This window comes from Raphanus sativus, unplaced genomic scaffold, assembly GCF_000801105.2.
Source record: "Raphanus sativus cultivar WK10039 unplaced genomic scaffold, ASM80110v3 Scaffold0839, whole genome shotgun sequence".
Taxonomy (NCBI): Eukaryota; Viridiplantae; Streptophyta; class Magnoliopsida; order Brassicales; family Brassicaceae; genus Raphanus; species Raphanus sativus.
The window spans coordinates 5,498-16,338 of NW_026616154.1; the positions used below are offsets into that span (position 1 = coordinate 5,498).

Genomic DNA, 10,841 nt, shown 5'->3' on the forward strand with positions numbered 1-10,841 from the left:
AAACCAATCGTTTCATATTATAAATTATGAAAAAATCATAATAAAATCAAATTTATATAACTGTTGAAGAAAACAAAGATGCCTATAAAACAATTCATTTCATTACAATTTGGTTATGGTGAAATGAAGATTTTAAAATAATAAGTACTAACATTAATGTGCATATTTGTGTGTATGTAAATTTTTTTAAAAAGTGTTTCATCGCTATATACATATGGCGTTAACTAATATTGAAAGAAATGTTTGTTCCTATAACAAATGAAAGTTTCAATTCTTAAATTAAAATTAATTAAATATAAAATATACTTAGTCATTACAAAATATTTTTTAAAATAATGACAATTAAATTATATACATAAATTGTTGTATAAAAATATATACATAAACAATAACATTAATATATATATCTACACATTCAGTCTGCTGAGTTTAATTCTTACAATGTATTAAACATAAGCCCAATGAATTTTAACAATCAAGCATTATGTTTTAACATTTATTTTTCAATTTGGTCTGCGTAAAACATCTTCACAACCTACGAAATAAAAAAAACTCGAAACTTAGACATGTTTAAATAAAGAAAACGAAATTTATAAAATTCATTTAGGTTAAAAGTAAAGATACCTACATTGGAGTCGATAAAAACCATTTCAATAGTTAAACCACCACCAACAGAATATTGCTTCCACAAACGAATGATCTTAACCATAATCTTCCACATTGACTTGAATAGTTTCAAATCAGACCCATAAGTTAACGCAACCATTATAGAAGAATGAGATAAACATGTTAAGGTTTCGGGTGTAATGAATGAATAAAATTATGTGGAGCAGTGAGTCTTATATAGGTTAACTAAACCTAATGCAATAAATGTGGTATCTTGGTATAATATCGTATTAAATGGAAAATATTTTTACCTTGCCAATCACTCTTAGATATATAAATTTCCATAACAAAAAAATGTGAAATATATGTCATTTAGTATCATCAATTTACCTTGCTAATCACTCAAAAAATATAGATATTGTCCAAACATTAATGCTAGCCGGTTTAATTCGGGATGGGTAGAATTCATTGATATCGGTTTAAAAATCTTAACCATATTATTAAAATTCACGTGTAATAAAATTGTAGTATTTCATTGGATTTAAAATTCACGTGTACTACGTGAGAATGACTCGTAAAGCATGCTTGACAATAGGAGACTGTAGTAAGAATTCTTATAGTTTGTATAGAATGTGTTGCCGCTTGTGTAAAACTGTTATTGTTTGTGAAAACAAATGCTACAATGTCTCGAGACCCGTACTTTGCTAAATGCAGAGACTGTCGGGTCAAGAACAGAGTCTGCGGGTTCAACACAACCCACCCGAATCAAGACTTCATCTGTTACTCCTCTCAAAGAGAGACAACAACAACAACGACGTCCCGGTGATATGCCTCATTTTCGCTTTAACATGTATCCTCTTCGCTATCTCCGTAGCGGTAGCCATCTTCCGATCAAAAAGAGAGAGCTTCTTGTCCTCAGTAAGCGAAGAAGACCCAGCCACTCTCTTCCTCCGCCCTCCTCCCCCGTCTTCACCTTCGAAGCTTGAACGACTTCGGTAGGTACACACATTACTTATATCCTCGCATACACATAAGTACTGCCTCTAAAAAGTTTGCGCTCACTAAAGAGAGATATATACATCATTCAAAAAAGTGCTGCCTCATCGATCTCGGATCAAGAACCCGCGACAGAACACGGCAAGTGTTTGGCTGGAACTGCTTCTAAGTGAGAGAACGATGACTCAGGTCCATCCATCGTCGACAGGAAATGCTTCTAAGTGTTTCTGGTTCGTGGTGGTGAGTTTGGTCTCTAAAACTCTTCTCTTTTTCTTAGTTTTTATACTATGTCAAGAGAAACTGTTCGAGTATGAAAAAAAAATCGTTAAGTTTTTTGTCATTGAAGCAAATAAAGAAATAAAGTTAAGCATTAAATGATCCGTTTTTTTTAAAATCGCTCACAGCGCGACACGTGGAATGGAGCCTTCTCATGCATTTTCACGAAAACCGTTTAAGGAAAGCCTTAAAAATGCTTCTCCTTTAATATATAGGGGATCAGACAAGTTTATATACTGTCTTATCGAGGGAAAGCTATACAGATAGAATTCAGACAATATTTTATAGTTACATTTTAAAAAGAGTGTATTTTCTAAGTCTTATTGGTAGAGTAACTTTCACTTATTCCTCCAGTGGGAAGATTGCATCAGTTCTCTTCCTCATCAATGAAAACTGAAAAAGATGAACAAAGAAAGAGTATATGATTTGAAACCATATGAATCAGAGGCAGAGTAATTGAAGAAGAATAATAGCTTGTTTTTTTTGTAATTTCAAACAAAAAAACTAAATAATGTATAAAGTTGGAAATTAGCCCATATGGCCATATCCTATAGTATGGACCAATCTGAAGACGTAGGATCCCATTTGCCCATCCTTGTTAAGTATACTGAATCTCGAAATTTTGTTATGTTCGTTTTTTTCCCCATTTCTTTTCTTTCTTTTTGATATTTAAGCTTCTAAAATTCAATATATCACAAGCACTTCGAAAGGACTTGTCAATTCAACAAAGAGAAGGAATGCCCATGTCAATTATCGTGATAAAGAATGGCTTCACATAATTATTCATAAGCTAGGTCAACTTGTTTAATGTTTTGTAAATTTAAAATTATGTAAAAGATTAATAAACGTTTGTATTAATCACTTTAATGAAGTTATACTTTTTTTATAGAAGAGTCGATCTTTGATTGTTAATAAGTGTTAATACATAAACTAAGAAGCATATACATGCAACCTAAATATTTGGTAGCAATAGAAACCTACTAAGTTGCCAAATTTGTCCAATATTGGATATTACTATTTATAGATATATCAAAGTGGCATATATATGAAACGCTATGGTAACAGCTTTTTATGTCGGGCTTCTCAAATAATATACACAGGATGAATAATAAATACAATAATTGAAAGGAAAAGAAAAGTAACTGACCTTGCTTTTATATATTACAACGTCTACTCTAACCTGATATATATATAATCCCAAGAACACTTCCACATATACTTAATTTAGAAAATCACGATCTGGAGATGTCGGGAGTGTGGGTGTTCAAGAATGGCGTCATTCGGCTACTTGAGAATCTTGGAGCCGAGACGAACATTGATAAGGCAAAGCGAAAGGTTCTGGTTTACACTCCAAGCAACGAGGTCATAACCTCTTACTCACAACTCCAACGACATCTCTACGCACTTGGCTGGGAACGTTACTACAAGGAGCCTCATCTCCTTCAGTACCACAAAGCCTCCACCGTTCATCTCATCTCACTCCCAACTGATTTCTCCAGGTTTAGGTCGATGCACATGTACGACATCGTCGTCAAGAACCGCAACATGTTCCAAGTCAGGGACATGTAGCCATATTTTGGCAGCTTTCTATTTTCAGGCTCTTGACCATAAGATGGGTTATGCATCTTGTTGATGTTTGTGTGTGTGTGTGTGTGTGTCACGGTGTGGTTTGAACCGTTTGATATGTGCTATATTTATGTGAAGCTAACGTTGTGTTAAATGTTTTTTTTCTTTTGGTAAAACGTTGTGTTGAATGTTGGATGTCTAATATTGTGGAAAATTTATGTTAATTTGTATATGATACCCACCTCTTTATACTTTAATATGACTATGCTCTATACATATTATAGTTTTCATTTTCATTATATCTTATGAGTAGAAGTGCTAAAACAGAAAAGGTTCAGTTTTGTGGTTGATTGGTCAAAGAAGATAATTGTATCAATACTGCATGAAAAGGACATGTCTAGAATTGATATATGTAAAGAAAATTACGTATACATAGCACAGTAAATGTAGCTCGTGAATCGATAAATATATTATATATTAGGTATATAATATTTCTAAAGTAGCACAGTGAGAAAACGAGGATGGCATCAGCTCTCCCAAGCTATAACGCCAGAGGCGACAGTGTGTATTATGAGTATATGCTATAATAACCATATAATATAACCTTTAACGAAATTTCAAGAGTTTGTTTGGTAGTTTCAGTCTCTAGTATCACAATCATCTATAACGTCAGAGGCGATAGTAGTGTTTTGTTAGTAGTAGTTTTTTTTTTATGTTCAAAAAAGAAACTGTTAGTAGTTTTACTTCTACTCTTGTGGTCGTCATCTGTAGTCTGTTCCATAATCCGTCGGAAAAAGCTAACGTTGGTCATTGAGAAAACGTTCGAAAGAGAGCAGCCTTTGAAAGTTGAAACCTTTTAAAATGACATTTTCTTTGCGAGTCATGAATTGATATCTCTAATATATAAAATAGAATTGATTTGAAGGTTGCTAAGAATGTCTACATACACAAGAAGAAAATAGCCAGTAAAATCATCAAAAAATTAACATATCATTTATACTAATTATAAATAATTAAAATCACCAATAAAATTATCAAATTAATATTTTAGTTGTTTTCTTAATGTAAATTTTTAATAAAAACCTGTAATTTCAAAAAGCAAAATAATAATAATTATAAATCTTTTTTTTTGAAAAAAACAATTAACTAACAAAAACAAAAAATATAATAAAACGCTAAAATTATATATGTCAAAACATTAACAAAAAATAAAATAAAAAAACAACTTAAAAGAGTATTTTCAAAACATTTCCTTAAGCATGTCAAAATATACAAAATAGCAATTATCAAAATATTTTTATCATTTAATAGCAGTTTTAACTGTAAAGTTCTAAATAATCCATTTCAATCAAGAAGCATCAAAAAATTAAAATTTTAATAAATAAAAACATGACAAAAAATTTTAAAAAATGTATGATATTTAATTTTTAAGAAGTTCCAAAAGTTATTTACACGTTGATATATAAGTTAAACATCTATCTTATTAAAACAGAAACATTCTATTGGACCTAACATTTATTTTGTAAGTTTTTAAATTAATACACTTTTATACTTTATAGTTAAACTTACATTAAATCATTAATATTTCTTTCTTTATACTACTATCTATGTTTCCAAACAATATATTTATTTCTTTATACTACTATCAATGTTTCCAAACAAATATTTTTTATACTACTATCAATGTTTCCAAACAATACAATAATTAATTTTAGTTATGTTATATCTATCATTTTCTTTTTAAAATTTTGTAGAAACGTCATAATTTCATAAAATGTAAAATAATGAACTTTAAAATTTGGAGTATAAGATTACAAATTATGAAATTATTCTAATTGAAATCAAATTAGATTACATATCGGTCATCCAACAGTTCAATCGGTTAGTCTCAGGTTTTAGTAATTTTTTTAATATGAATATTTTAAAAACCTAAATTGAATTGTCAGATCTCCGAATTAACCAGTATAATCACAATCGGGTTGAATTTAAAAACACTGATTTAAATGCAAAAATATTTTAAATACATACTTTTAAAAATTACCAAAATATTTGTTAAGTTATTAGTGAAATTTTTTATCGTAAAATATTCCGCGCTTCTAAAGCGCGGGTCAAGATCTAGTAGGTACTTAAGTCATATACAAGTGGCCTTTTTCCCTAAGATTTAACAGTTAAACATGTAGTTTGTCTCTCTCTTATGTTTAAGTACGACTTCCATCTTCTTCATCATTGAACACGAGTTCAAAACATTTACCAAATGTTTTCTACAAATAGTCTTTGCACAAACTGCTTCTGAAAGACTGTGATGCAAAAACTGAGAAGCATATTCAAGAAATCAAAGCAATAGCATTACGCTTCAACTTAGTTCAGAGAATATGAATATTATTTCACATTTATACAAAAAAGAGGGTTTGAGCTTCAGAATTTCTACTGTTACACTTCTATCCACACTTTTTTCATATAATAAGATTACATCAAGTTTGAGCACAAGACCCGCTAGTTTTCCAAAGCCTCATCAGGAAGCGGAGAATCATGAGCCAATGACTGCAGAGGAGAGAAACAACATCAACATCAATGGAAGTTTATTTAACATACGGCTTTCAGATTCTATTTCTACTTGTTCTGACAATCTGATTTAAAGGCTTTGTTACCTGCTCCTGCGAGCGGAAATACATGAAGGGTGTGTAGTTGAGGAAGTTGGAGACTCTTGATGTGTATATATCAGCATACCTGAAACCAATTTTGAGTGAAGGCAAGTAAGTGTGAGAGATATACTACAAGTTGCTCAGAAATGCAGAGAAGAGGGTAGGTATCAGCATACTTTTCGATTTGTCTCATCAAGTGGCTTTTGTCCCACAACCCCGCACGTGAAAGGAAGCCCCACCTGAGTCAAACAACCCCAAAAACTATGAGTCAGACAGAAGAGGTATCCCAGACACTTGTGTAGTTTGTCCCTTTTAAAAGGCAAACCTTTTGTTGAAGAGCTCGCCGTCTGATTCAAGCATTAGACCAATCTTGTCATCTAGTCTTTGCATTACAATGAGAAGCTTCTGCATGGTCTCCGTCAGTTCTTGATCAGCCAAGTTGGTAGCAGCTAAGGTCTAGAAAAGAAAAGAAAAAAGAGAATACCTTATACTACCAATTGTATCCACCACAGGAACTATTAGATCTTGTAAAGGAGATAAGACAAACCTGAGCAGGACGGCCTTTGCTTCTTCTTTGCAGAGCAAGCCGAAGCTGGTTAAAGAGATCCCCAACAACCTCTTTTTGATTTATAAGCTCTATTAGCTCTTCTCTGTGACCACGACTACCAATTAGAGCCATATACTGCAAATAAACAAACACAAAATCGTTGTTTTCTGTTACTTCAACGAACAAAAAGCCACTCCAAGCTCTATCTATTACCTCTTCTTCCAGTTCACGGCAAATCAGTGCAGTTCGCCACCTGAGATGGACTTTGGATACGCTGACATCAGTGTAGATGTGGTCACCCACATACAAAATCTCATCTCCATGAACGTTGAGTGAGCTCTCTACCATCTGAGCACTTCCTCCTGAGTATAAACCTCCTATGGGAGATCAAAGGCGAAAAAAAGTTAAGCTTTCTTCACACTCAGCTTACTTTAAGTAGAAGAAAAAAAATGACAAGTTACCTGTTTCAGCCTTGAAGCATGGACGCATTAAACCCTCTCCAGTCACAACCTCGTACAAAGGATGTGACATCTGGAAGAACTCTGGTTTCCTCGCAGACACTATCACCTATGTGGAAACATGAATTTAAAAGAATTAAATTCTTATGCAAACTACTCTCTGGAAAATAACTGCTTTACCATGTCAAAAAGATCACGCCAGTCCATGTCATTGGGAAGGAACTTATTGAATGAATGCTTCATCATTTTGTCTGTGTAGTGATAATCTGAGTTTGTGATAAGCAAGAGCTTTTTACCAGCCTGTGAGCAAACAGTACGACATTAAAAAATGAACCATCATAATCAGACATCTTTCTCGGAAGACAGAAACATTACCTCCTTTTGATCCAAAAGCGCTAAAGGTAACTCTGGGTCTGGCTCCACAAATAGTTCAGGCTTGGACATTATCTCACTCTGCAAAGATAGTTTTTTATTAATTAAAGACCAGTGAAACTCAATGTTTTAAAGAAACTAATTGCAGAATGGAGAAACTATCAAAACCTTAAGTTGTCCTTCAACATGTGCTCTGAAGAGAGCTTTTGCAACAGCCTGAAACATTGATTAGAGATGAGTAATATGTAAAGCTTTCAATTCAATGACAGTTGGGGTGCTGTGAAGCAAAGAACCTTGTACAATCCTCTGTAATCAAGAACGCCAAGATCTGCTGAAATGGATCCATCATCCAATCTATCAACCATCTGAAACAATTTGAAAACTAGAATTTCTCAGTAGAAACCATGTGGGAAGTTTTGGAAGTAAGAACGGCCGAGGAATTATAAGTTACCTGTGCATAAGCCAGAGCCTCTGAAACAGAAAAGAATGTATTGAGAAACTCCCATCGACTCTGGTTCCGAAGATCAACTAACTCCCTTCCATAGATATCACTGTCATCCATATAAAGGCAGTAAAGAGAATAAGACTGACTTCAAATAGAGAACAAAGACAAGTTTTTTTTCACATGGCTAAACCATACCTGACAGCTTTATTTGATAACATCTTTGTACCGTGCATGGCTCTCTTCACATACCCAAATCTATCAGCCTTGACTAAATTTCCTTTCTCTTTGTCAATCATGAGCCCCCTGATAACCTATAATAAGAGATGGCATATTTTGGCTTAGCACTAACAATGTGGAACCCTTCAAACCATCACACAAGAACAAAGACATCACCAGTTCCGGGTCAAAAGAAAGTCCATCAACAGGGAAACCCATGTTCTTTAGATTTTCCATGCAATAATCATAAGCCCTTCCTTCCCAAGCCTGAGAACAACCCCACAAATTCACGTCAAGTACTAGTGTATCTTTTGCTATTGTATATGAGAAAAGAAGAACTCACCATGACATTGTAGTGCATCAGAGTGTAATCCATATCATACCCAATCGCACTAATGGACCGTAGATTCAATGTACGACTACAAAATATACCCCTAGGAGAGTGTTGAGCAGAGAAAGGACCCTGCAAGAATGTATGAAACCAATGAATACTCATCAGAAAGTCCATAAATACAACTAACATGTAACACACAGAAACTAAAAGGATTAGATAACGAACTTGGATACCCAGTTCTCTAATCAAATTCTCAGCCGCTTGAGCCTCTGTTCTCGCTACTTCCTCAATAGGACCCTCCAACGTAGCCTGCCCATTTCCTACATGTGTATACACAAAGTTAAACATTTTTTTCTAATAAAAATGTAATCTTTATTAGTCAACGAGACACCCACAACAAAAAGGTTCGACCTTTACCTCTTATTCATCTAGAAAAAAAAAAAAAACAGAACAAGACCCTAACTCAATTTCTCCGACCAGACACGGAAGCTTTGTCCGAAAATTCCCTAAAACTAGCAACAAAAAGGAGAAAGGAAGTATGTAGTACCAAATGAGTGGAGAGGGTCAAGCTTGAGATTCAAATCTCCCTTGGTGCTTTGGCCCAGATAGTCCACTTCGTACTTGGAAGCAGTCGTGACGGAAAACACGTCGTCTCCGACGGTAACGCGTCCGCCGTCAGCTCCGGCGGCTCTGCACTTGAACATCCTTATGGATCTCCTCTTGTTTCTTTTACTCGATTCGAGTGGTTTCGCCATTGAAAAAACGGGAGAAGCGAACTTCGTCGCCATGTCTCCGCACAGAAGCATTCTGTCGAACACTTGATCGGCGCAGAGATCGATCTCTCACTTTTGGCTTTGTTTTTTTATATTATACTACCGTAAAGGGATGAGAGAGTTTGGGGAACGTTAACTGAAAAACTATGCTTCGCTACAGCAAAAACAGCAGAGCATCGACGTATGCAGTCGCGGAACGGCGTGATGTTTTAGCCTCTTAAAAGATGAAAGATTCTCATTTATAGACACGACAAAAAGGAGGAACATGTGCGAGTTTTAATGTGGGACGCAATCCAAATTTGATATTGGAATCTATTCGCGCAGATAAACAACATATGTACCTAAAACGTATCACCATTCACCAAGCATCACATGTAAGTATTGTAAGTTGTAACCAACTTAAACGAATCATCCAATGTCGAGAATATTTGTCTTTCATATGACCGACTCGTGACACGGTAATGTTTCTGAGTTTTGGACCCAATTAAACCTTCAGTTCTGTCACCTGTTGGACTTTAATATAAAATAAGAAGCGGTTAAAATAAGAAGCACCGCTTCGGACATAGACGGTTATTGTACGTGTCGATTAAAGGCATCTTTTAACTCAACATATGCGTTGATTAAAAGCACCGCTTGATTCAGTATATAAGGCCATCAAGTGTACGAGGAAGGGATAAGATTATTCTGATTCATTCTTCTTCTTCTCCACAATAAATTTCTGAAGGAAAAACAGAGTATAGTTTGCTAGGGTCTCCGTACGGTGTGTTGTACGGAGATCGATAGTTGTATCCTCTAGATAGACGTCCACAAACTACATACACCATTGTAGGGGCGAAATTCTGTCTTAGGAGATTGCTCAAGCAAGCCTCTATCCAACTACGATTGATTAAGTTGTGAAAGAAAGGTAATTATCTGATTTATAAGGGTTTATAAATCTAGTAATATTTATAAGAGTTTATAAAACGTGTAATCTTTATAAGCGGTTATAAATTCAAACGTATTGAGTACGTGAGATTGGTTTGCATCTGTACTTTGGAATAACAATCTAAGACAGAACTTCTTTTGTTCTTTTCAAAGGAAGAAAGATGGATCAATCTGCTACAGTTGTGAAAAGTCACATAGAGAAGCCTTTTGTCTTCCGAGGAGTGGATTTCAAAAGATGGCAACAAAAGATGTTGTTTTATCTCACGACACTGAATCTGGCACAGTGCTTGACTTCTGAAGGACCAGAGTTACCTGTAGAAGGTGATATTCCTGATGAAGTTATTAAAGCTTCAGAGGCATGGACACAAAATGAGTTTTTGTGCAAGAATTATATTCTTAACGCCTTGGATGATTCTCTCTACGATGTTTATCATATTTTCCAAACTCCAAAACAGTTGTGGGAATCATTAGAGAAGAAGTACAAGTCTGAAGTTGCAAGCGCTAAGAAGTTTATCGTGGGAAAGTTCTTAAACTTTAAGATGAGTGACACTGTTTCTGTGGTGAAACAAGTGGAAGAGATTCAAGTTATTGCTCATGAACTGAGAGATGAAAGTCTGGGGCTTAATGAAGCGTTTCTAGTTGCTTCTATTATTGAGAAATTGCCTTCAACCTGGAGGGATTTCAAG

The 10,841-nt window shown here is 34.5% G+C and overlaps 2 protein-coding genes across 2 annotated transcripts; one reads left to right on the forward strand and one right to left on the reverse strand.

Annotated features, from left to right (window-relative positions):
• Positions 1-3,084: 3,084 nt before the first annotated feature.
• LOC130503160 (flowering-promoting factor 1-like protein 1) lies at positions 3,085-3,706 on the forward strand. The gene has a single exon (XM_056997830.1). The coding sequence runs from the start codon at positions 3,124-3,126 to the stop codon at positions 3,445-3,447; it is 324 nt and encodes a 107-aa protein (XP_056853810.1). The 5' UTR covers positions 3,085-3,123; the 3' UTR covers positions 3,448-3,706.
• A 2,061-nt stretch (positions 3,707-5,767) lies between these two features.
• Positions 5,768-9,343, reverse strand: LOC108805822 (uncharacterized). The gene is made up of 17 exons (XM_018577779.2): positions 9,006-9,343; positions 8,684-8,778; positions 8,468-8,587; positions 8,302-8,391; positions 8,104-8,219; positions 7,915-8,014; positions 7,757-7,828; positions 7,632-7,679; positions 7,467-7,544; positions 7,272-7,391; positions 7,095-7,200; positions 6,847-7,010; positions 6,634-6,768; positions 6,412-6,542; positions 6,263-6,325; positions 6,093-6,171; positions 5,768-5,985 (listed from the first exon to the last, which is right to left on the reverse strand). Exons 1-17 carry the CDS (start codon positions 9,262-9,264, stop codon positions 5,938-5,940), a joined length of 1,824 nt encoding a protein of 607 aa, XP_018433281.1. The 5' UTR covers positions 9,265-9,343; the 3' UTR covers positions 5,768-5,937.
• Positions 9,344-10,841: the final 1,498 nt, after the last annotated feature.